General features: G+C 36.9%; 1 protein-coding gene and 1 long non-coding RNA gene across 8 annotated transcripts in view; both read right to left on the minus strand.

Moving 5' to 3' along the window:
- The window catches only part of LOC309658285, a 126,331-nt gene that overhangs the window by 65,122 nt on the left and 33,738 nt on the right, over positions 1-27,471 (minus strand). The gene's annotated exons all lie outside the window — the stretch shown is intronic.
- Positions 7,315-27,428, minus strand: GABRA6 (gamma-aminobutyric acid type A receptor subunit alpha6). 7 transcript variants are annotated; one of them, XM_082456493.1, is made up of 9 exons: positions 22,699-27,428; positions 22,381-22,529; positions 21,725-21,792; positions 19,524-19,714; positions 19,356-19,438; positions 18,899-19,042; positions 18,335-18,487; positions 16,855-17,114; positions 7,315-8,418 (listed from the first exon to the last, which is right to left on the minus strand). In XM_082456493.1, the coding sequence occupies exons 1-9, from the start codon at positions 22,734-22,736 to the stop codon at positions 8,143-8,145; spliced, it is 1,362 nt and encodes a 453-aa protein (XP_082312619.1). In that variant the 5' UTR covers positions 22,737-27,428; the 3' UTR covers positions 7,315-8,142. The 7 variants fall into 7 exon arrangements, with proteins under 7 accessions (XP_082312619.1, XP_082312616.1, XP_082312617.1 ...); XM_082456490.1 differs by having other exon boundaries at positions 19,524-19,744; positions 22,699-27,427; XM_082456491.1 differs by having other exon boundaries at positions 19,524-19,744; positions 22,381-22,499; positions 22,699-27,426.

Here is a 27,471-nt window from a genome sequence, read left to right on the forward strand (position 1 = left end):
TCCTCCTATAACTGGTAACCTCCCCTTGCCCCTGGGAGTGAAGACTGCCGCCATGTCCTGCCCACTGTCTGCGGCACATAGTGGGGTGTCATTCCAGGACCTTGCTTCAGACGTGTAAGAAAGATCCTCCATCCATTAAACCACTGATGTTTCTTTCACCGACTCTGGGCTCTTTCTTCAGTCTTGAGGATGGGCAAGTAGAGGGCTTGTTGGCCTGCTTGGTGCAGCCCATCACTAAGGTTGTGAGAGTTTAAGTAAGTTGCCTAAGATGGTATGTTTTAAAATGTTTAGCTGTCCCAGAGAGGCTTCACAGCCCATGTTCTCTCCTGTGAGCCGTAGCCTCTTCCATGTTATTTCCATTGTTAGAGAAAGGGGGCTTTACCTTTTGGTCAAGATGTCACGGGAAGAAATTTGTGCATACTTGTTTGCTTCACATACACAGAAATGACAGATTTTTAAAAATATAAATCAATGGATAATTAGTCATATTCAAAAAAGAAGAGAAATCTCTCCACGTATCAGCAATCTCTTGCTGATAAGTTGGTATTCAAGTCATATGGGGGCACAGCAGTGGGAATCATATTTAATCACTCGAGTGTTCTTGCAGTAACTTGGTACAACCCAGAATCTAGCCAGGGGCAGGGGCCATGCTCCTTATCAATAGGCTGTAATTGGAATAGCACAAATTACTTGTCTACCTTTGCAAACCAGAAACCTGCTGGTGACCTGTGACCCAGGAATAGAGCAGAGGCACCCTTGCAAGTACATGGAGCCTATCTGTGATACTTGGTGAGGAGTATAAAGTTCTGCAAAAGACAGAAATGGATCTTGAATCTTGTCTGATCATGAGATACCGTGCAGTTAACACCACCTGTGTGAACCTAAGTTTCCTCAGTTGCACAATGTGCATGAATAGAATCTACTTCACTGAATGGTTGTAATGATTAAATCAAAAATATATGTAAGTACATATAAAAATGTCCTACTTCTGCTAAATAACAAGTATTTACTACTATTAAGACCAAATCTTTTCCCCCATGGCATTTTAAAACAACTTGAAATCTAATCCCATTAACTAATTAACTGGATATATGTACCTTATGAATTTATTTAAATACTTAGAAAAATTGTGTTTGGGTAACGGTATTGAAATTAAAATACTCAGTGAATGATGAAAAAAAAAAAAAAAAAGACCAAATCATTTTAATTCCTTTAACTGCTTTTGGGAGAAATATTTTAAAAGGTGTCACATACCCTTCTGACATTTTAAATGGAGGTCATGGAAAGCTCATTTTAAAATTGTTATAAAATAATAGAAATTTAGGTTGTTAAAGGATTTTGAAAATCATCTAATCAGGCCCCCAATTATAAAGATGTAGGAATAAAGGCCCAGAGAAGTAACTGACTTGTTCATGGTTTCACCTCACCTAGTGCAGGGATCTGTTCCAATGCACTTGCACCAGGGCAGTGAGGCATTACTTTATAATGGAGGGCTGTGTGCCCCGATACACAATGAGCCCACAGTTTTGAAACTGATTTTATATTCTACTCTCTAACTGCTTTCTATCTGCTGTCATTTCTACTTTTGGTTTATCTGATTCTAATGCCCCCCTATTTCTCCACATTTTACTCCTCTTATCCACATTGGGATAAGAAACAAATGAACCAGTGTGAACTAGGTTTAAAATATAAATGTGTGAGCTCTGAGTGAGGGTGAAGTGACTCTACTGTGAGTAGAACACTTGCCTTTCAGTACCTTTATTTTGGTTTATTTATTTTGACTATTTCACAGCTGTGGATGGTGGTGGGAGTTGAGAGCAATTCTAGGCTGAGCATCAGGTTACTGGTTTTCTGAAAAATTGAAATCCCAATAAATGTGAGACATTGTTCCATTAGCATTTGGATAAATGTGAAAATTAGACATTGAGAATGAATTAATGACCGTCAACCATCACCACCAAAAAAAAAATAATCCAAGAATGGTACTAAATTAGGAGATGTTAATGTGTTGAATTAGAACTAAAACGCAAAAGTTAGAGAAGATAGTCTGTCCATTTTGTATTAATTGAGAAACAAGCAAATTAATTTAAGAAATGTAAGAAAAGTCTATTTATATATTGTCTTTCTGACTCTACATAAGTCATCTAGTCTGCAAGAATTGCCATTCCAAGGGACATTATGTTATCATAATGCTAATCTCTAGTTTCCCCCCAGTATTTACCCACATGCTCACGAACACATGCCGTCAGAAAGATGAATGTAGCTCAGGTTCTGGAGGATTTAAGACAATAATTGTCATCGATTTTTCTGGAACAGAAAGCATTAGACTGCCAAAATCATGGGTTAAGAACATTATTAAACCATAACACATGATCAAATAGCCAAACTTTGTAGGAAGCTCTTTGAAAATGTACCCTTTGGGGCATCACTCAAACTTTTCAACAGTAGTTTGTGGCTTTGTTTTGTTTTGTTTTGTTTTTGGTGTGATAGCATACATTTTATTTTTGTACCAGCTAGTATCTGTTATCAGGAAGTTCATGATTATACATTTCATAACCTGACATAAAATGTTTTTAACCTTAATTTTATCAATTGCATATCAATGCTTAATGCTAACATATAGTAAGATGCTATGATGATGATGATACTATTTACTACTCTAAGTGATCACTTATTATGGTGCTTTGTATATGCCAGTCACTGTTCTGGGCAATTTACATGTATAACATATATCATTTGATTATAACACATGGAAATGGGCTTTTACTAGTAAGTGGTTTCTAATAACAAATCTCCCTGCTCCTGTATGGCTCCCCCACCAGCTCATTATGGCTTTTGGAATTCAACCATTAAGGAAGAATTTTCAAGAGCTTACACTGGACACCAGAATAGTTTATGTCTCAGTCTGTGTTTGTACTTAAGCTACTGTCTCTTGGTTGCAAATCCACCCTTCTATACTTGAGAACAGTGGCACTAAACTGCACAGTTTTCATTTCTCCTTTTAAAATGCTTCCTACTGAGTTCTGAGAATAGGAGGCAGTATAGGGAGATGAGAAAGCAGAAGGAAAAAGTAAGAAGGGACTTCCTCATTCCTTCTTAAGTCTCTTCTTGCATAAGGAGCATCCTCATACTGGCCCTCTACTTTGGCAGACCTCTACGTGATTCTTACTGCATTGCCAGGAATAGCCTCATCACTCCCCTGGCATTGACCCCTTCTTAAAGGTCTGAGCCCCAGCTCCTTGGGAATCTTCCCCTAAGATGATAACTCTAGCCCTTTTTCATTTTACCCCAGCCCAGAGGATGGTAGCTCTTTCTCTATCTGAACTTTACTTGATACCAGAAGATTCTGAGAATTATTTGGTCATGTCCGTGTCCTCTGATGAAGTACTGATCTCCTTTCCAGTGGGAAATGAGATACTAGTAATTCATAATATAAAGTTATATTACAATTAATTTAAATGATCACTTCTTATTAATTATAATGAAATATCCTGAGAACCCCGTGTCTTCAATCCTTAATTCTTATAGTAATTATGATGACTACAAGAACTGTGGGTGAGATGCCTCTTCTGACTGCACTGGAGAATCTACAGATAGAAATGTATAAACTCAGGGCTTTTCATCCTCAGTTCAAGTAATAGAGAACAGAAGAGCTTCTATAGTACTCGAAAGAATCTCTTTTTCTTATAGTGCAGGGCTGGCTTCTTTTAAAAAAGTAGATGCATATTTTAATTGTGCTGATTGCAGAATTACAATGTAAATCAAAATCTTACACTTGCCATGTCTCTCATGAAAAAGCGAGGATATTAATTGGGAAAGTGAGACTGAAACTTGTATGGTGACATCTGAGGGGACTTGAACAATGCTGAGAATCTTAGAACTCCAAGGCTAAGATTTCTTAGTAGTGGAAGAAATCTACCTTCCTGGATGTGAGAAAACTATCCTGCTCTTGGATTAAGACCCTTCAGTAATTCTGTGCGATAAAGAACTCCAAATCAACCAGCTGGGATGCTGACTGAGAGAAAAGGATAGTAGAAAAAGGAAGTTATTTATATCTACTACAGTCATGTGACTAATTACAGAAATGGGGACTACAGGAGCTATGCATAGTTTATTCCTTGCTTGCTATAATTTTCACAGAGATAGATATAGCTCTTCCTACCCATAAAGACCACATAGATATTTAGACATATTAATATTTGTATATATTATATGCTTTCTTTTGACCTCCTTTCTCCTATCCCCTTACTGTTTTATATAAAGGTAGTTTCTCATCGATAGGTTTACAACTGAGTCTTTAGGAAACAGAATCTTCAGGTGGGACTCTGATTGTAATAGAAGATTAAATATCATCAGAAATGGATGCTGTGATTGTTACCTAGAAATGAACACAATGGCTGTTTGGATTTTGTGTATCTCCTTTTTGGACTAATGAAGACAGTAGTTTTGTTTGTATGAAGAGTAATTGCATCTTATGATTATGAAACAGTATAAGTATGTACAGAGGTGTGTATATGGTACCAGACAACCAGAGGAGTGAATTATTTCATTTATTAAGCACTTTTCTGTCGGCTCCAAATCCAACCTTCTATACTCTATTTTGTGATGCTCTGGCTGAACTCCTTAATTTTCATTTCTTCTCTGCCACTAGGATTTCTGTCAGGTTCTTCCAGTAGGAGGGACTCAAGAGAGGCTAGAAATCAGGTGAAAAGGGAAAGGAATATTCTCCCTGATATAGTCTTGCTTTGCCTTTTAATGTTACCCTTCACCTTGAAATGACAGTTGATTCCAGTCTCCAGTTTTTGGTTCTCCTAGAACCAGCTTCATTTTGCTCTCCCAGAGATAGCAGTTTCAGCCAAGCAGCCCTTCCTCCCTGCAAGTCTCATCTCAAATGTATAAGTGTCCTCCCTCAAGCTCCTGAGATGCTAGCAGCATGTGGGCAGACCTCAGAGGTCTGAGACCCAGGTCTGAGGAGCCCCTGCTCTGATTACCTGTGATACTCATATCAGCCGGGTGGTACCCTGTCCTTGGAGGTCTGATTCCCAGCTCTGGGGTTCTCTTCTCTGAGCTGCTGAGCTAATACTATCCCCATCGAGGTGATGCCCTCTCTACAGATGATTAAATTCAGCTTTAAAAGGCCACTTGCACAAGGTTTTAGGTTCTGTTAACCCTGTCATCTTCCTTTTGGTGTCTGACTCCTGCAGTTACTATCTCTGTGTTGCTCATTTAACAGTTCATTCTGTATTAAATTCTCTCTATTGAAATACCTTGTCTGGTTTTTATTTTATGCAGTCCTAATTTGGTCTCTAATAGCTGTATGAACTAGGATAAGTCATCTGCCCATTCAGAGACTCAATCCCTTATCTGTTTAGTTGGTGAGGGGACAGAAGGGATAGTATAAATAATACCAAGGTGGTCTTTCCCAAATTGTTTTCTGTGGAATGCTAGTTCCAGCATTTCCTCCTTGCAAAATAATATTTATGGCCATGTGGATTTGGGAAATGTTAAATACTATAGCAAACTATGAGAGAATCACAATGCACATAAGCATAATAAAGGCTCTGAGAACTCCAGCAGAAAAGAAACGTATTTTCCTTTGACTCAGCATCTCCCCTCAAATTTTTTAGCTCTGGAAACTGTTCTATTTTCAGTTAACCTCTGTTACCACTCCATGATATACACTGAGAAATAGTATTCTCTAGAATCCTTAGCAGTTCAAAAGTTTTGCAAATTTTTTCAAGATCCCTTGAAAAAATTGAGGAGAAATCTAATGCCTATAATATGTAATGATTTTAGTGGGTTTTACTTATCTGTTTCAGCTCCAAATATAGATGTTGACTGACAGTAATGTGCTTTGCAGTGAAATGTAGAATAAATGCTGAAGCAGGTCAGGATACAAGGAAAGTTATTACAGGAAATGAAAGACAAGGTGAGAGAACTCTGGAGGGGGTTACAGAATAGACTTGCATTGTATGGTTATGGTTAAGTGAACAAGCTATATATTCACACTGCCTAGGTATGGCTCTCAGCTATAACACTTGAGTGCCACTTGATTTTGAACAAAATTACTCACCTTCACTGTGCCTTGGTTTCTTATCTTTAAATGGAGATAACAGCAGTATATACTTTACAGGTTTGTGAAGAAGATTAAATGTCACATAGGATATAATGTGATTAACACCTATGTAGCATCTAATTATTTAATGTACTCTCAAAAACAGGAGCAGGCCTTGTATAATGACTTGAGCTAGATAGAAAAGAATAGTAATGAAACAAACATAAGCTGTTCAAAATGGAAGGACCTTCAGAGGGTGTCCATTCCATCCCCCTCGTCCTATAGGTGAGACTAGAACTATGTCTTCCAGAGGCTAAGTGATTTTTGTTATGAGCTAATTAATAGGGAAGTTAGATGGATATCTCAACTTCCTCACCCTTAGTAGAGAGCTATTTCAATTAAACTCTGATTTGTTTGGCCGTAGAATTGTTTTGTATTTTCCTGGATAAAGGCAAGAGGTAGTAATTCCAGAATATTTCTTTCTGGGTTCAGAGCTCTGGCTGATCTCAATGATGTTCAAGACCCAGCTACAACGAATGAGGGGTTTATTGATTTGCACAAACCATCCCACATGCTTTCTCCTACTCCTGGTTCCTGTTTCCCTGATACCATTCTGTGTGGGAGAAACATGGGTAGAGTTAGCATCAGAAAGAGCTGGAATAGTAGAAAGGGAGAAAAATAGTTTCATTCATTTTTTCAGCTTGATTGAAGTACAGCGGATAAATAAAATTGCAAGATATTTCAAGTGTACAATGTGAGGATTTAAATAAATGTATACATTGTGGAATGATTCCCTCCATCGAGTTAATTAACATAGCCATCATTTCACGTATTTACTTTTTTTTTTTTCCTCTTTGGTGTGAACATTTAATTTCTGCTCTCTTAGCAAATTTCAATTACACAATACAGTGTCATCAACTATAGTCACCAAGTTATACATTAGATCCTCAGACCCCATTCATCTTATAACAGAAAGTGTGTTGAGTGAGCAGAAAAGAGATGAAGGATTGACTTTTTTTTAATATATCCTCTATCTTTATTTTGCTGGTTACAGAATTCTGGGTTGAAAATCATTTTCCCTCAGCATTTTGAAGATGTTGTTCCATTGTTTTCTAGCAGGACTGACTATTTGAATACAAATCCACGTCTTTTTTTTAGAGCTGGGTGACCAAGCCTGGCTGTCCCATACCTTCCATCTCTCAGAATCCCCAGGGACACTAACACTGGGGAGGTAACCACTTCATTTCCCCATACTTACGGAAACTTCTGAGCTTTAGTAAACAGACCCAGAGAAGCATGTTTATTGTTGTTTTGTTTAGTGATACACTTAGAAAGGTAAAGAATAAGAGGTATAAGAACAGTCATTATATACAAGCCTTCTACCACTTCATGGAATTATGAATGAGCATATTATTTTAAAAGGAGAGCTTAATGAGATAAAACAACACTGTACTGCAGTCCAACTAAAGCTATGTACAAATGCATATATAATTTATGATCTATGTATAATTCATATGTATACAAACACCATATTTTATTGAGATAAAATAGCACAGCAAGGTTCAAAACAAATGGCTAAGCTCAATACAGGCTTTACAATGTCACTGAAAGCCATTTTACTAGCATAAAGGCCTCCAACATGCTGGTATTAACCTACTGATAAATATTTAGACTATTTATATTTTGTTCTCTTGAGAACTAAGCCAAAATAAACATTTTAAGGCAGCCTTTGGAAGTGGCAGCATTTCTTATTTTTATTTGCTTTGTGGTAAATGATATTCTCAGTTACAATTAAAATATTGAACAATGAAGGACAAAGATTGGCAAATTCATCTTGAATCCGTTTTATCCTTTTATAAAATTTTCTCTAATGTGCAGAAAAGTCATATTTTTCAGCAACCTTCACCTTCCAATTTTGAGGAGTAACATTATTGCTTTTTTTGCCCATACATGCTTACTCAAAGCTATGTGTTAGAGATTTTCAATTTTGATTTCATGTTCAGAAAAGCATCTATACAAGTCTCATTGCTATTTTTAAACATTCAGAAAATGAGAACTTACAGAATGCAGGTTATTATGGCTGCAAGCTATTCAACACTGCTGCTCACTTCCATCGTGTCTTTGGAAAGATAAACTATCCAGTATACAAGGTTGAATCCTGCAAATGCAACTGGGAAAAGAATCCGAGAATACTGGTCTATTTTACTGGTACCCCCAAAGGTAGGAGAGAGAGGTGGGGGTGTGACAGGTGTTGACTGTAAGATGGGAGCTCTTGTGAGGACTGTGCTGGCCTTGGGGGATGGAACTATTGGCAATGTCAGAGAGGTGATTCTTTTCTTCAGATGGTACTTGGAATCAGAATGCTGTAGAGGAAAAGATACATATATATTCAGCCTGGGTAAAAGAATAGACATCACTTAATCATTCATTTTTTCATCATCGACAGATAGTTATTGACTACTTACTACATAAGTTAAAATATCAGCAAATTCTTGATAGTAATTGATGGTGCTACTTTTCCAAGAAAGTGGTAAAACAAATTTTAAAAACATCGATTTGCTAACATCCAACATCCTATAATTTAATACATCAGCAATTGATGCTAAGCGTGTTCCATGCCCCAGAAACTGTGTTGAGTGTTGTACCATTAGGAGATAAGCTGGGTTATAAGGGCTTATCCACCCACCACCCCAGTTATGCATAAACCTATAGGGCAGTGGGTATGGGCAATGAGAGGGAATTTCATTTTGGAATGTGTGGGCAATTACTCAATACAAGAAAATAACAGCTCGGCTAAATGGTATCATTCTTCTAGACACATTCCCAGCCTATAGCCTGATCTTTACCATTCATAAATTTGAACCAACTGAGGTATCAAGAACAGCAAAAAAATATAAAGGTGCTCATGTACATCAAAAGCCAGTGACAAAATAGAAATACCCTTATATTGAGTGGGATGACTGTTCTTCCCTTGAAATATGGACTGCCTCTTGGTCCAGAGTTCTATATTGAGAGCTTTCTGTTTTCCATTCAGAGCTTCTCACCTGGTCTCCCTCCATCTTAAGTTACCAAAGTCATACATTTACTAACCTCAGAATTGTCATATGTTCTTTTCTATCATGAGATTTTCTGTTCCACTGAAATCATAAGACAACCTATCCTAGTCTTGAAAGGGATATTCAGTGCATTAAGTAACATGAGAAGGCTGAGGTCCAGATGTGGGAACTGCTTCGCCCATAGTTTCACAGCCCGTCATAAACCACCTTGGTCAATCTCACTGCTTGCTTCATCCCAGCATTTTCTCATCTTTAAAGTATTGAGCCTGGTTCAGAGACTCTAATTCTGTTTGCTTTAGACTCCTTTCATAATGGTGGAGACTAGGGGGCTTCCTCTGATTCTTAACCTTTTCTCGTCTACAGCCTATAATAATCACTCTCCTTGTGGCCAGGTTGTCCTTGCTGGGTCCCTGCCTTCACACCCTGGCTGTACATTAACCCTGCTCTTGTAAAACTGCCTCGTTTTCTCCCTGGCAGCAGAATCACCACTTTGCTGCCTGGCAGGGTGTGTTACTCACGTGGACACAGACTCCTGGAGCTTTAGACAGCAGCCCCCCAGCAACAGGATGAGGCCGCCACCTCCCCTGTGCTGGTTGAGCCACAGGACCAGAATTACCCACTGACGTGGTGACATTTGGACTGTGGGAAACAACAACCCCGAGAACCTCTCCTCTCTATACTCCCATCCTGAATTTTGCTTTTGATTTGTCATGGAGGTTTGCCGAGTATCTATAATAGTCATCATAGAGAGTTCAAGTCCACTGTGCTTTTAGGGGCCGTGGGAAAATCTGTTTCTTTACCAAAAGCAAAAATAAATCAGTATGAAGTCTGATTTGACATGACCATGGTGAATTTCAAGCAAAGAATATCTTTATTTGTTATCTGTTGACCCAGTATTAGGCTAGGCACTCTGGACAAAACTAAATAAATCATAGGTGTTGGAAGTAGAAGATAATTTAAAATAGAAGAGTGCCAAGTCTACTGATCTTGGATAGGAAATAAGTGACATTTTCTATTAAAAATATGTGACAACCCAGGACTACTGTGCCCAGGGTCACTAGATAGTGTGTGGATAGGACCAGAGTAGTGGTATTTTGGTCTCAATGCATGCTACCTGTATTAGAGAATAAACATAGCATTGTCTGCCAAGAGCTTTCTATCATGTTTCTCAAACTCTGATTTGAATTTTCATCTATTATATATGTTATTAAAATAGTCTCCACCTGAAAGAGCAAAATTTGTCACTGTTTAATTCTTCAGAAAGAGTTCTCCTCCTCCCAGGTATAAGGAACATTAAAATATTTTACTCTAGTAAATTTTCTAAGGATCATAATGGAAAAAAAAGAGGGCAAGGTTTTAGAGCAGATTTTCTTTCTAAACACGTCTTGATTTTTAATAGCATGCATTGTCTGTTTCTTCCTTTTTTAGGAAGAAAGAGGGCAGACATGAATAAGTTCACTGAGATGAAAAAGTGATTGTAAACCATAATCTAGCATAAAAATGTAAGGCATTGTTTTACCTCTCTCTCTCTTTTGGAGATGTTGGAAAAATTTATTTGTCAGTCTCTTGGCATTGTCACAGTGTCACAAATGACTTAATGAAGATTGCTGAATAACCCTCGTCCAGAGTTAAGCAACATCATTCACCACCTAACAGCATGAGAAATTTATGCACAACGGCATTAGCCTGGAATTAAAGGTCTCCTACGGTAGGATTCCTCTTTTCCTCATCTACTTCCCCAGACAATCTCTACGGAGGGTTGCTTAGGAGTTAAGAGGGCAGCAGAGTCAGAAAGCCCTAGACTGCAATTCCACAGATACTACTTAGCTGCTGTATGACTTAGACATGCCTTAGGAGTCACTAACTCTCCCTAAGCTTACATTGAAATCTACTATACTTCAATTAAAAAAAAAAAAGAAAATTAAAAAAAAAGAAAAAAATAAAGTTAGGGACAATTACTGTTTCAGCTGTAAGGTTTTCTTCTTGTCTTTAAGAACTTGAGAAAGGAAATGTGTCTTTTCTCTGTACACATTGCTGCCTACCTAACTGTTACAACTCTCTGCTGTCATCACCTCTTCCCTGTAAATATTATTTTTGTTGTGCTTTATCCCCTTTCCTGACATGAAATCGCCTTAGTGGTAGAGGGCATATTATTCTCATGTGTAAGTGCTCCACAGTGCCTAGCCAGCGCATAGAACACAGTGAATGCTTAATAAACATATGCCGCATCAACAAATGAATGAAAATCTAAACATTTCCCAAGACTTTTTAGAGTAGTCAGGCAAAGAGAAGGGAACAAAACGTTTTATGATTATTTTACGCTATGTTTTAGCATATTGTTGATATTACATTATATTATAGTTACCATATCTAAATGCTTACCATTAACAAGCACTACATGGCACTTTGCATGCATTATTTTGCTTATTCCTAGGAAGCATCTATAATGCCAAAATATTACTTTCATTTCAGAGATGAGCAAATGAAGGTGTAAGCAGAAAGCTCACACAAGTAATAAGCGCCAGTACCTCACTCAGTCCCTCTCAGATGCCTAAGATCATACTCTTAATAACTATTATTTTTTCTTTCCATCAGCTTTAGGGTTTAGGGCATGGCTTCTCAACCACAAAGCTACATACACTGATGCTTCTTAGTTGTGGGGACTGTCCTGTGCATCGTGGGGTGTTGAGCAACATCCCTGTCGTCTACCCACAAGACGCCTGTAGCACCCACCTCCTCAGAGTTTTGACAACCAAAAATATCCTTGTTCCTTGACAAATGTCCTCTGGGGGAAAATTCACCCACCACTGAGCTTCACTGGTTTAGAATTACACTGTCTCATTGCCCAGCGATGGCTGGGGGATTTCTAGCAGGCAGCAAATACAAGGTGCTCAAGGAAATGCCAGAGGGCTGGCTAACCCACACGCTGGATAATCAGCTCCTGGATAATTGGGAATCGGCAGTGTAGGAGACGGGACACCTAAAATTTAGAAGAATCGCACTGAATTTCTGAAATGAAAAGAAAGCCAATATTGCAAACCATTCAAGCTACAGGTTTGTGTCAGATCCCGCCTGCTCTACTATAAGCTCAGCAGCTTCAGTTGATGGTAAAATAGGCTTTTGTCAGAGTCCAGATGAGGGCTCAGCTTGGGGCTGTCACTGTTTTGAGTGGAACACCTGTGGTTTTGAATTTTTCCAGGGCTCCCCTGCTGCTCAGTGCCATCCTGCTTTGGGTATTTTTAGAGCACTGTTTTGTTTTAAGTAACGCCATATTGCAAAGGTACTTGGAGTCAAACTGGACTTAGTGACAATCAGTTATTTGGTATAGGGATGAGGCATTTGGGAAGTACTTAGAGCAATTCTGATACAGCATTTAGTGAGTCTAATATATTAAAGAAGAGGGGGCAACGGGTTACCTCTTAGGAGAAATATTCTAACCAGGGCTGCATTACTCAAGGGACAAACAAAGTATCTGCTTTTAGAACCAGCGAACAGGGGCACCAAAAACAAGAGAAAATATTTTTGAAAACATTTATTACTTGACATTTTTAAAGCTACATATTAATCATTATGGAGAAAATCAACTCTGTCAAATGTCCTCACATTTATTTTACAGCTGGTAGAATTGAGGAGCAGAGACAATTCCAGAATGCCTGCAGAGAAGCAGCTTATTGGTAGCAATCTGGTGGGTCAGTGGTGCTAGTGGCATGTCTGAAAACCATACTGGAATGTTTGGAGGGTGCAGAAAGGAATATTGGATGGCGATTTGATGGAAGGTATAGGGAAAGAGCCAACCGCCTACACCCCTCATCTAATCCACCCCACCCTCTCCATAAGTCATGTGACGGCGCTACCATGGGGAAGGGACATCATGATCTTTCTGGTGTTCAGAGTCTCTGATGGTCTTAATTCAACTGTTAATTCTTTGGAGTAATGGTAGTACTGAAAGAAATCTTAGCACGATTTGGAACAGGGGAGGTAAATCTTTCAGTATGCTATGATTCATATTTTTCTACACAGGTGAAGGGCAACATAGTAATGGCCCAGCGGACGTTCCAACCTTGAAAAGAGTACAGAAGGGACAATATGTCTTATTTCCCTCTCTGTGCCCAAGTTTCTAACAACTGACTTAGAGTTTCTAGAGCAGGGCCAGGCTCATCTTTCTTTTCTCTGCATAGGTATCACGTCCTCCACAATCACCCCTCCAGACTGAGTTAGGTCTCATGGCTCGCTCGTGGCTTTTTGTCAGCCATCTATACATGTCTAACCACAGCCTTTATCACAGTATATTGTCATGGCTCCTTGAGTAGTTTCCTCTCTTCCTGCTCAACAGGCAGCTCCATGATGGAAGAGGCCCTATTGATGTCACTTACTAAGCATTCTAGCTTAGTAAGCTAGCTAACTTAGCATTAGCTTCAGCATTCTACAAAGGGTCTGGCAAAAAAGCACTTAACAAATAAAGACTTATGGTATGAACAATTTGATGAACACAGAGGTACTCAGTAAATTGGTGTCAGCTGAAAAGAAAAAATAACGTAATCAGTATAAATATAGTTATTATCTTGACCAATTAAATTTTGGTCAACTTAGTTTGTAGATAATTTACCAAGAACATCACACGTTCTGTGAAAAAGAGAAGCCACATTGGATGTATTGATGGGAAGGGGGCCAGGGGATTCATTGTTAGGAACATAGTGGTGAGGGCTTAGATTTTTAAAATAACGAGAAGACTAGCAAAACATCCAGAAAGAGATCAAAGTCTAAAGTTGGTCTTATATATAAAATAAGTCTACCCCAGACACGTAATAAGCTCTGAAACATAAATACAGGAATAACTCTCTAAAGCCAAAATAGCATACCAAATAAAAACAATATGGAAAGATACCATATAAGCAGGAAAGAAACTGTGGACAATTTCTTCTCAAAATCCAAAAATATAAAGTCTCCACTTCCAAATGCCTTAAAATAAGAAAGATTATTAGTCTATAGAGCACTTCTGAAGATTTAGTTTTAGATGTCTCTTCAGGTGTGAGTACTAGGCTTTAAAGGCCTGAATTTCTTTGTCATTATTATAATAAATTTCAAGGTCAAATTCAAAGTGATAAAGTTTTCACATTCATTCTAAGCAGTTTCCTGTGAAAAGCAATGTGCACATTAAAACATACAACTTAGAATCACATGAAATATCCAAGCACTTAATCTCATTTCAACTTTACCACATTGGTTTGCTATTTCAATGTCCAGCTTACTCAAATAATGTTATTTTGATTACAACTGAATAGGCATTTTAAAATGTCATGGTATTTGAAAGAAATAATGACCTTGCAATCATATTATACCATTGTGCTGTATAAATTCAAAATGTGTAATTTATGTTTGTTCCTCTATATTATACAAGGCAATAGCCAAGTTTTGACATAAATAAATAAAACTGTGCATGTTCTATGTAATCATCTATATTTTTTGATGCCTACAAGGTTAATATTGTTAGGTTTGGTTACTTTTGTTTTTATTTTTACACTTTGACTTAGCCTTTCAGAAACAAAATTCTCCTTTTCATTGCCTTAGAATATTTTAAGTGGAGCCAGGTTTAGAAATATAACTTTTTGTAGGGAAAGAAGTCAACTTGCAAGGAAAAAACTACTTTGAGATGATTTAAATGCAATTTTTTATCCAGCTTCCCAAAGGACCTGCTCATTATATGTTACTATTTTAGAACTATTAGAAGATAGTTTATATGAAGACCTGAGATCTTAAATTCCATCTTATTAATAAATTATACCTTTAAAATAATAGACTTAGGGAGCGATAACTCTATGCTTTCTCTAAGGATTTGAAATCATATTCTTCTTAGTAATATATATTTTAAAAGAGTTGAAGTAAGGAAGTTGGTCTTTTTGTCTCAATATCAGATCAATGACTACATTCAAAATCACTTTTCTTACTCTCTTGGTCATGAATTTCTCTTTTTATTTTTACTGTGCTTCTCAAATAAGAAACTGTTAAATGGAATTATGATAAATATTAATTCTTCTTCCTTTCCAGCTATATTTTAAGATAATATATGAACTTTAGACAATATGTCAATTATATACCTATGTAAGCACAGATAGGTTGTAACATAATCACTTATTTTTACAAACAAAATAATTCTCAAAAATATTTTGAATTTATCTTTTCTGAAAAATATAATTTTCAAGTCTTTTGAACTGGGTCTTTAGCATATTTTTGTTACAAAATTTATGTTTTTGTGAACTTTCAAAGCACACACACATATATAAAGAAAACATCATTAAATTAAGGGAAGAATTTTGGGAATAACCTTACCTACATACAGAAAATGTTTTACCCAGTGATATGCACTCTATTATATTTCAGTCTTTGAAAAAGTGTTGGGGAGGTTAGGGCCTCAGCCTCTGTAAATCTGTGGATATTAGGAGTTCTGGAATCAATTCCTAGTTTTTCTACCAACTAGTGCCTAATGTTTTCCTTCTCAGGCTCTGTTTTTTATTTGTAAGTGTAATTGGACCAGATTACTGGATGGCAAACTTTTTTTTTTTTAAAACAAGGTCTAAATCAAGAAAAAAAAATCTTTAAATTATGTATTGCCACTTTTCATGGGACTGGTCTTATCCTTTAGAGGAAATGTAAATTCTCAAACAAGTTTCTAAGTTTATCAAAGAGAAAAGTTTCAATACAAAATTATCTTTTAAAGCCAATAAACATTTGAGTCTTTGGGAAGTAAAACACACATAGCTTTATAATTTTTATCATAAAATTTAACCAAGAATTAACTGGGTTGTATGTGGTTTTGCGATTTGGAAATAGTCATGAGAATTGATCAGTTATAAAGAAATTTTCAGTTCGAAGTGTCTGCATTGCTTGATTTTGCAGAGCAAAATTTTTCTGTTTTCAAGAGCTACTGTTTAGAGTTTGTTTTGAAATAAAAATGTATACTTATCAGTTCTATAATCCATTTTTTAAAAAGTAAGTGCAACTTAATTGTTGTGAGAATTTATTCATACGTGAAATTGAAATTTGGGGGCACATTTATGACCCTTGAATTATTAATGCTATCATTTATTTTTTATTCAAAAAACTTTGGAGACCAGAGCTTAGCCACAGCAAATCTAAACTTAATTTTATAGGGATTTCTCACTGATTGTATCTCAAAAAAACCACATTAATATACATAATAATATGTATATTATATACATATAACATGAATGTGAACATGAGAATGTTTTCACATGAGTCAAAAACTTGGCTTATGACTCAGCATTCATAGAACCTAATATACATATCTTGCCCTCCTGAAATAAAGCAGCAAGTGGATTTCTAACAGAAGTTGTCCATAGGAGTCCCTGTTTGTTTCCTTCAGACTCTGAAACCTCATTAGGAACTTTTTTTTTTTTTTAACTTTATTCTCCCTAGTCAGTATAACGGAACCTGTTGAAAGGAAACATCTAAAGACTAAGAATTTTCTGTCTCCTCTGAGAGCTTGCAATCTGGCAGTATTAGTGAGGATGATGAAAGAGGAATACCAAAAGTTTAGAGCAAAGATAAATGAAGGATTGTTGCTTGGCTTTCTTCTGTGAAGCTGGAGAAGAAGTTGGCCTTGGAACCAAAGTTATGTAACTCATGCCCCACTAATATTACTTTTGGACTATCTAACTGTTTGTGGTAACTATTCTGGCTGCCTTTTCCTATATGGCAGGTAACATTAGAAAAGTAAACAATTACCAAAACAATCTCAGCTTCCAAGGGTTCAGTCGCTTTTGCTATTGTCACTGGGGGTGAGGCTGCAATCTGTGCCTTCCTTTTGGCCTTCTGTGTCTGAAGATTGGTAAAGTAGTTGACAGCTGCGAACTCAATAAGAGCAGAGAAGACGAAAGCAAAGCAAACAGCTATAAACCAATCCATGGCGGTCGCATAGGACACTTTTGGCAAGGAGTGCCTGGCGCTGATGCTTAAAGTGGTCATGGTTAAGACAGTGGTGATCCCTAGAATGAATGAAGCAGAATGAGAAATGCACTATTAGCATCTGCAGTCCAATAGCAAGATCGAACGGGAACATGCTGGTGGAGGGGATTTTTGTTACAAGTGTGTTTTTCGGTTATTATTTTATTATTTTTAATTGTTCACAGTTACCATAGGCATTCACATTTTGGTTTCCTTCAAAACCTAGTGTGGTGACGTGTATTATTAATAATAATATATTATGATATAATAATAGTAAATTATTACATAACTAATACAACTTTGAACTTCTGATCAAATTTAATGCTGGTATAATCTTTCATCATATTTAATAAGTCTATTTGGTGTGAATAATAAATATAAATTAGATTTCTCAAATTTTTTTATTCCTAGCTTGGTTTTAAGATAAAATATTTAATCATGAGAAAGTAATTTCATTACTCATCTGCCAGCAGTTTTCTGTCTTGGAGGATTTATATAATTCAAAGGTGGTAAACATCATTATATAAATATTCTTTCATAACTTGCAAAAAGAGATCTATTTTAGTATGGTAAATTAAAAAGTCAAAATTCATCTGAGATTTCAACTAAACTCAGGTCTTCCCTATGAACTACTAAATTTATAATCACAAAAACTGAGAAAAATATTGGATTTTGTTACAGATGATATTTTTCTGTTATAGCTCTTTTTCTTATTTCATTTTGTTCCATCACACTAGTAGTGATTCTATGCATCATAAATGTAACTAAATATTTAGGTTGAACAATGGGGAAACTGGTGATATTTAACTATTTTTAGACCTAAAAAATGGCAAATTTTTTTAAGATCCAACCTAATAAAAGTGAGATATAATTCATGTATTTGTGGGTTCAATATCTTAGCCTTTGTTGTCATTGCTTTACATGTCAGTTTTTAATTTTCTGCTTTCTTTTTTTAGTTATGAAAAAGCAAATTGAGTTTAAAAAACAAAGCAAACCAACAAAAAAACAACTCTCCTAAATAGGGCACGTCAAAGTCACAGGAAACCAGCCAGAATTCTTGCTGAGACTAATCTTTTGTTGATTCACCACACAACGTGAGATAAGATGAGGGTCATTTTGTATGATACATGTGTCTGAATGAGATAGGAGTTTATTTCCTTTGTGGGTTGAAAAAGTGCACTGGTGTGAATATTCCCCTAAAATACACAAGCAATGTGAGCTGGAGTATGACAGAAAGTAGAGCCCAAAGAGGGAAGCATACCAAAGACAGTTCTGGCCGGAACAGACTCCTTGTTAATCCAGAAAGACACCTGGGAAAGAATGACCGTCATAATGCAAGGAGTATAGATCTGTATCATAAAATAGCCCATCTTCCTTTGCAAGTGGAAATAAACTGTCATTATTACGTATTCACCTGTTGGAAGACAGGTATATCAGGATTATTGCCGTTGACAGTGTGCAGAAAGAATGCAGCTGGAAATAAATCTTGCAGATCTTTAAATTAATATGGGCGGGAAGAAAACAAGCGAAGGCATTTTTTCAATGTATGACAAAGCTGCTCAATCAGCAGATGATAGATATATCAGCTCATTGTTTTCTGTGGGGTTCTTTGTGTCATATACATACCAAACTACTCACTCCAAGGCTACACAAATCTTTATAGGCACATGGTTGCAAAATCAATTTTAAAGAAAGCTACTCATCACTTTAAAACAACAAGTTTAGCTGAGGATGGATAATGAAGAGGAAAAAGAAATAGATATTTTGAAAATGTGCACTGGAGTCACCATGCAGGATTACATCCATGCATTGGTGAAATGCTTACCTGTGTTAGATTTAATTGTCTCACTAGATACTGTTTGTCCAATCAGATCATACTGAAGGAGGCTTGAAGATTCTTCTGGGACTTCCACTGAGTAAAGTGGTCCTTTTTTCCATGTATATATGATTTCACTTTTGGGGTAAGCATCTGAATTTTTTAAACAAATTAAACAGAGAGGTAAATCTGGCTAATTGTGTTTTTTTTTTTTTTTCTTTCAAAGCAAATCTTGTTCATTATAAAAAGGAAATACAAACAAATTTTTTAAATGATTTTCTTTAATCCTGGTGACCAAAACCTCTGACTGTACGATTGACAGACATGATTAAGTAAGTTAATTCCTGGAATCATACTGAGAACGTCAGAGTAATATTTCTCTTTTGCTTTCCAGTGTCTGACTAAAACCAAATAATTACGTATTTTGAATGCATTACTTGACTCTCAGGAGCTTTTTGTAACTTACAACTCCCAAACTTGAGTGGACAAGCATGCCCGTCCATAGGAAAGTTAACCAGCCTCATAGGACAGTCAGCGTTGATGGTAAGCCTAAGGGACATTGAAATAAGTGGTTCTGAGTTAGTATGATGGACAAGTAATTTGGGCAGAGGAAGTAGAATTGGGGAAACCTCACCTCATGGTGTATAGAATTGTTCCATTCTGCATTATTCTGAAGAGTTTGTTAGGAGTTGTCATATTGTGAGCAATTGATTTTTTGCCATTCCTGAAAAAAGTGTCAGGTGTCCAGATTTTACTGACCATCAGGTTATTCAAACTCAAAATCTCCGCTGGCCCCCCAAACTTCAACCTCTCATCGGTCCAAGTCTGGCGGAAGAAAACGTCCATTGTATACTCCTGAGACAAAATAAGAGATTCATGCATGCTGGGCAGATGGCTTATTAAGAATAGTTTATTCACTAGCTTACATACCCAATCCTAAAACTTAAGAAACGAAGCAACTTTTTATGACAATAACCTATCGGGGAAGTGATGATTTCAGTGAATTATTATTTTTTCACACTCTAAGATTGTAATATTATTATAAAAGATAGTGTTGTATTGTATTGTGCAAACCTCTCTCTTCCAGCTTCACCCTCCTTAACATTCTTCCTCTTTTTCTATCAGTCATCCATCTCTTCATCTATTGACCTATTGAGTTCTCCCTCCTTAATTTAGAAGAAAAACAGAAAAAGATTTAGTCTAGGTTTTGTGCTGACCTTCCTACCATCAGTGAGTCTAACCATTCCCTTAGCAGCTTGTTCACCTTCAAAGGTATCTCCGAGCAGCATGGTACCACTTAGTAAAGTTCCAAGGATAGAGAAACTTTACTTGATAAGCATACTCTTGTCTGCACATCATGATTATTTTATACTGTTCTCAGAGAACATAAAAGCAAATGTTACCATGATTACCCAAACAGAGCATCATTTAAGCATGCATAATCAAAATTATGAGTTTTAATTTGTGGCTTTTATGAAATAACATTAAAAATCTTAAGAGTTATGATAAGGGCCTTTGCAAAAGTCAATGATAAATAACAACTTATAATTATGTCAAAATATTGCCAAGAATTGCTTTGCCTACTTTATATGTTCCTTTATGAGACCTATTACTGCAAGTGGTGATTCTACTTTAAAAATATAATTTGACACACAGTATATCCATATAATGATGATCCAGGCTATAACAAGCCTCTCCTGTACAAATACAAGATGTGTGTCTTAAAAAAGAGACACATGCATAAAATAAATTCTAAGTGTCCCCAGATTTCAATGGTACCGTAGAATATGGTTGTGGTTATTTATTCTTGGGGTGAGTCAGTACTCAAATGAAAAATATGATAGTTAAATAATTGAGAATTCTGGAGAATGCTGACTCTAATTTCTCTCAAGTCTTAAGACATTTATCTCTTAAATAAAGTACTCCTCACTCTCTCCCCCTCTTCCTTGTTGTTTTTTCTTACTTCTCTTCTCCTGCCCCCCTTTCTCTTTCTCTTTCTCTTTCTGTTTTACTCCTTCCTTTTCCCCTTTTTTTAATTCCTCCTCCTTTCCTTTCTCCTTATCTTGTCAACTCAAAAAGCAGAAGATGAAAGTATCTAATAACTGTTTATCTAGAATTACATTCCCCTAGTACATTTAATGCACCACTTTAAAGAGTTATGTTTTTCTTCAGTTTTAGTATTTATGTTTTACTTTTGGGGGACATACTACCTGAGAAATATGAAAGAATATCATAATATACTTTGTTCTAGAAGACTGGTTCAGGTTTTCATTGCCGCTTACTATAAATACCCTCTTATGAATCCTATAGCCATCTGTACCTGGAACAGCATCCCCAGAACACCTACTGGTCCATTTGCAAACATAAAAGGTGGAATGCATTAGTCTTTCCAAAGGACTCCCTTTACTGTTTTAATAACACATGCCGAGAAAGATGCACTGCCAAAACAGCTATGTTTTAAATTTAATAGATATTCTCAATATACACTTATGTAGCATACCATCTTTGCTGGTTTTTCTTTTTTCTCCTCCAAAAATTTACTAGGACTTCATAAAGATGGGGAAAAATCTTCTCTTTGTAGGGAAGAATAGGTGCATGATATGTGGACAGAAGAGAGGATATCATCATAAAAGGCCCCTCAGATTAGTGTCCAAGCAGAGCCTTTAGTGAAATGTGAAGGAGATTAAGCCAGTAATCTGCTCTAATGGCCATTCCTTCCCAGCAGGAGCACACATAGTGCTTTTGGATCTGGAGCCAAGTTTGGTAACAATGCCCCTTATCATTCATTCTCCCCCCACTAAGCAAAATTACTCTCCTCACTCAGAGCTCACTCACCATCTCCACATCTGACACGGGCCCAAAACTTGTTACGTAAATGTCTGTTTTGACTTCAGTGACAGCACCTGAAATGAGCCCAGAGGGATGGGGGCAATTATCATCAGTGATGTTAAGGGGACTGAACTGAACAACTCTATCACAAAGCCCCTTCTCATGGCCAGAATCTGCAACCCATCCTAAAGTAATTCCAGCAGCAGGAATCCTTTGGATTTTCAACTCTACAAACTCACACCAGTTGCATTATTTTGAATTTATTCTGGCAAAATTGCGAAATTTAAGGAATGGAAGAGAGCTAGGTTAGTATTCTAAAGAAAATTACAACAATAATTAACGTTCAGTGATAGCATTAATGGGACAAATGCTAAAGAAAGTGTTTTATATGGCGAATCTCATTTTACACTCAAACGCCCTATGAGGCAAGCACTGTTCATACACCACACTACAGTTGAGAAAGCTGAGGCTTAGAGAGTTCAAATGACTGGCATATAAGGTTGCGAATTGAGGAAGGGGCAGAGACTGGATGGGAACATACACATGGTCCCTCCCCAGGCCCTGCAACCTGCCACTCTGCTATCCTGAAGCCTCTGTGCCTTGGAATGGCACTAAGGGGGAAGAAAAGTACAGACGTTTGGTCTAGTAAGGATGCCTCTCACCTCCAAATCCCGGTCGCAGCCGATTGTCATAGCCTTCAAGCAAGTTGTCCAGGATCCGACTGATGTTTCTGGAGTAGACGTTTCCTTCATCTTCAAGTTTCCCTAGGGCATTTTCTACCCTGTGAGTAGACAGTTCAGGACCCTCACTCCTGGCCTCAGAGAAAATAGGCTGTTCATTCCAGCCTCGTCTACCCCACCACACATACATGCCACACCACCCAGGCTGCTTCCATGATTTGGTATAGAAGTCACCCAGTGGGTGTGTGCTTGCCCTTTTCTCCGAGCTAAAAGGAAAAATCAGAAAAAAGTCTTACTCACCATAGAATAATGTAGAGCCAGGGCAGAGGCGATGCCATCCTGCAGTGCACTGAAATGCCCAGTTCTCCCTCCTCCTGGGTTCTCCTCCTCCCAACCAGCTCCCTGTTGCCAATTAACTAGAGCAATCTCCCGGACCACTCATAGCCCTTCTTGTTTGTGTCTGGCCAGTAATCCAGTAGGTGAGAAGGTTGCCAGCTAAACTTGAAGGGTTCCCCTTGCTCTCTTCACTCTCTGTTCCGTCTTTTCACATGGAACAAGGTGGTTTGCGGTCTTAGAGTACGTCCTAATGGACACTCAGCCTCCTCTGACTGACTTAGTTGGGAAATGAGAGTCTGAAGGGACAGTGCATGGTCGGAGAGCAGTGACGACAATCGAATAAGGCATAAGGGGAGATTAGATGGGAGAAATCCACTGCTAGTTCTGGCATGGACTTCGCAGGGCCCTGTGAGGAAATCTGGAAGGCAGTGGCATCTTGCTGATTGAGATTATGTTCCAATGGGCTCAGCATTTATTATTTCTATGGTTCACGGAAGGATTTCTACATGGCTTTCACTGCTTAAAATGTCAAACATATTGGGATCCTCTCAGATTCTCTTTCTGATTTCACTAGGTTTATTGCATCAGACGCCCCTTTCCCCTCTATTTAAAAATTGGACCTCATTCTTCTTTGGAAAAGCATTTATAAGACACCAGAATTACATTCCCACAGCTCTTGACCATCTTGCTGTTGGATTAGCGGTTTTTTTAAGTGTTGAATACTTCGCTGATCCTTCTTGTCAAAGGTGTGGCATCTCAAGCTTAGATACAAAGTTCTACCACTATCTTTAGAAACCTGGCCAGTTTCATGAATGCTGCCTATAAGAGACAGTGTCTGGAAATAGCTTATTAAGGTTCCCATGTAGAAATGCTGTAAGAATTAAGCATCCATAGATAATGGTTAATGATGATGTTGCTGGCACTATTTTATTAGGCTTGCCACAGGTCAAAAGCAAAATGTTTGAACCCAAGAAATAGCATTCTCCGCCCAGTCTGGTAAAGGAAAGTTGGAGTCAAAGAAGTCTCTTTAAACCTTAAAACTGTAATCTTTAAAAAAATAAAATTAATAAAGTATTGTGAATATATATATTTAATTCAGGGACATAAGAGCAAGAAGCAAATGTCTTCTTCACCATCCTCTGGCCCAGTGTCTACCTAGTTCACAGTCTGTATTTTCAGCACAGTCTGTATTTTTAGGTTCTACAGAAGTGATGGTAACTTGATGCCATACAGCACAGTCTTAAGTGTTATTTCTGAAGACATAAGTCATTTGAGAAACATCAAGAAATTAGCTACAAACAAAACAAAACAACAACAGTGAAAACAGAACAAGTGCAAGATTTCTTACAAAATATATTTTTTAAGATTACCGAATCTTAGTTATATGGAATTTTCTTTTTCCTCATCAAAAACCTGAATTCCCTCCAGCATTCCTGGCAAGTGGTATTCAGCATCTGATTTCTCACATTGTTTTACTTGTGCTGAGTTGAAGCCTGCACCCTGGTCCTAGTTCTCACCTTTGAAGCTACACAAAATAATTTTTCAGGGAAAACCTACATGACAGCCACATAAACAAAGATACCTGTCATGTCCTCTCTAATTTAAGCTAAGACTCCTAAAATCTTTCTTTGTTCATTATAGAACCTGGTTTTCATCTCTCTTCTTATTCTTTTCCCTCTACTTTACAGTTACTACAACTAATCACCACAACATATTTTCAATTCCCATTGATTGCACTAAAACCCTAAATATCTGATGCTATTAAATAATTCTCTGTTCATTTTTACTACAACTTATTATTTTTATTCATCATAGGACTCCAAAATATGGATAAATAATCCCTGCAACTTTGTATCATTTTTTTCTATCATTATGTTTACTATCCATCTCTGATTTGTATCATCCTCAAACTTAGGTTTCTAAGAGTGAATATTTTTTCATGTGGTAAAAAAAAATGATCATGGTAAAAAAAAAATGATCATGGGTGAGATTATAGGGAAAAAAATGCAATATGTGCATTTATATACATATTCCTATAGAATAGGCATGTTTTTCTCCTGAAAATTATTTATCCAAAAAAGGAACAAATGATAATTGTTACATTTGTCTCTAAAGAGAAGATTAACATACTTGATTCTATTTTCGGATGGGTTTTGATTAGTAGTTTAATGAAGGAGAAGGAATACCTTTACTGCTCTCAACAGGAAGAAAGAAAAAAAGTCCTAGGTCTGGAAGGATCGTAAGGGCATGTAATCTAAGTCATTTCACCTCTGCGGACTTTACCTGTAAATGAATGTGCTGGACCTAAGGTACTCAAGCTCTCTAATTCTGTGCATTCAATTTATATGTTGGTGTCTGTACGTAATGAAGTCACTTGTTCACACATCCCTGTCAGAATTGGCAGACAAGCTCTAGTAGCAACATTGTTGATTTGACTGCAGTTATTATTTTCCTATGGAACTAGCCATAAAAGAGAGAGTTCAAAAACATGACAATGGCCATGACTTTGAGAAATGTATGGTCATTTATGTAGCATACTGTCTATGCAAACCAAGCATTCGGGAGCTCCCCCTATTTAGAGAATTACCTTCTTCTGGTAAATTAGAGAACATTTATCTCATACCTGTCTACTTCACAGCTGTTTTTCCTAACTATGTTTTTAAATCATCTTGGACAACCACTTGCTTGCTTTGCTGTTTATCTCCACTAGAAAGCCTAGAACTACCATCCTCCCCAACAATATGCTGGGCTTAGCAGAAGGACGAAGTGAAAAAAATCTGTCTCCCTTCTTTGTCCTAAACTTTGAACTCCTTGTACCAACACCTACAACACAGGTTTGTGTGTGTGAAATTAAAGACTCAAAGATGACTGGAGGAGGTCATTGCATAGAAAAAACAAACTTGGCACCAGACAATAAATAGTACTTTCTATGATACAAAAGAACGAATACACACATATATGCATTTATACATTAACTATAGAACAAACAACCAAAATCTTCAGGATAGGTATGGAATTGCCTCTTGGACAGTACAAGGTTGTGTCTTCTCACAGCAAATCTCCACTGGGCTTTTTAAAAAACAGTGTTATAACTGAGCCTCAAAAAACCAGTAGCTCTTGTTTTGTCAAATAATAACTTCAACCAAGTAACTTTATTATTTGAGCATTAGTGTTCTTAAATATATGAGGAGCTTGAACCAAAGGATTCTGGTATTTGTATGATTACTTCCCACCTAATACTGGAGGACTTGAAACTTTTTTCCCTGTTTGTCTTAGAAACTGTTATGGAAAGCAAGTCAGTCAATAAATGCAATTTAAGACTGTGTCAGTGGAAATGAACACAGTATTAATAATAGATACCAAATATTTAACATTTACCATGTACCAAGAATTATGTTAAGAATTCCGCATACTCCAACTTATTCACTGCTAACACAAAAATCTATGAGTTGCCTATAATTGAGTCTATTTTGTAGATCATTAAGTCTGTAACTTGCCTAAACTCACACAGCTAGTAAGTGACAGAATTAGAATTTAAAACCAGATTATTCTAACTCAAAACCAACTAGGTACAAACTAAGGCCAGTGGGCAGAATCCAATGAAAAATATGTTTCAATTCTTTAAAGGAATAATTTCTGTCATACTTATCCAAAGATGGAATGGACTATCATAGAAGAAAATGAATTTTTTTTATTAACAAAAGTATTCAAGTATGGCCTGGAACACCATGAGTGGGTTTCATCAATGTATGTTTCAGGAGGAAATTACATGATCCCTAAGAACATTCAGCAGAAGGTTGAGGTTATTTTGGGGACATCCTAAAGACGAGCTGTTTGATAGAGAGCTTGAGTGAATATTTGGGTTCAAAGACTCAGCTATGGAGTTTCTCTGGAGTGATGTGAGAAGGAAAATTTAAAGAGGTTCTTGGTGGTAAAGTGTACTTTGGAGGTACATTGGAGGAGAAAAATGGAGAGGTCCTACTAAGTTGTATTAAAGGAGGAAGCAAAAGTGGTAGATTATATAATAATGGTTAATACTTATTGAACACTTACTAGATGTCAATCACATATGTTGATATTCTCTCTTATCTGGGTAACTGCCTTATAAAGTAGCCATTTCTATCATCATTGCACAAAAGGGTACAATGAAGCTCACAAACGTATGTAACAACCTAATGTCCCAGAGCTAGAAAGTATCTCAATTCCAAAGTACACACACTTATACACTGTGCTTTATATATGACAGATCTGATATCGTTTTCTTTTTTTTTTAACTGAAATATTGTTGATTTACAATGTTGTGTTAGTTTCATGTGTACAGGAAAATGATTCAGTTATACACACACACATACATATATATATATATGTTCTTTATTAGATTCTTTTCCATTGTAATTTATTACAAGACATTTAATATAGTTCTCCATGCTATACAGTAGGACCTTGTTGTTTATTTCATATATAGTAGTTTGTATATGTTAGTCCCAAACTCCTAATTTATCCTTCCCCCCCTTTCTTTTTTTTTTTTTAACATCTTTATTGGAGTATAATTGCTTTACAATGGTGTGTTAGTTTCTGCTTTATAACAAAGTGAATCAGCTATACATATACTTATATCCCCTTATCTCTTCCCTCTTGCGTCTCCCTCCCTCCCACCCTCCCTATCCCACCCCTCTAGGTGGTCACAAAGCACCGAGCTGATCTCCCTGTGCTATGTGGCTGCTTCCCATTAGCTAT

Source organism: Balaenoptera physalus, assembly GCF_965194825.1.
Source record: "Balaenoptera physalus genome assembly, chromosome: 3".
Lineage (NCBI taxonomy): Eukaryota > Metazoa > Chordata > Mammalia > Artiodactyla > Balaenopteridae > Balaenoptera > Balaenoptera physalus.

Coding starts and splice junctions, on each gene's coding strand:
- GABRA6 (XM_082456490.1), bottom strand. CDS start 22,736: ATGGCATCGCCTCTGCCCTGGCTCTACATTATTCTATG. Junction 21,793..22,380: donor GCTGCGACCGGGATTTGGAG/GTGAGAGGCATC, acceptor GGCTCATTTCAG/GTGCTGTCACTGAAGTCAAA. Junction 19,043..19,355: donor TCCACTCAAGTTTGGGAGTT/GTAAGTTACAAA, acceptor TAAAAAATTCAG/ATGCTTACCCCAAAAGTGAA.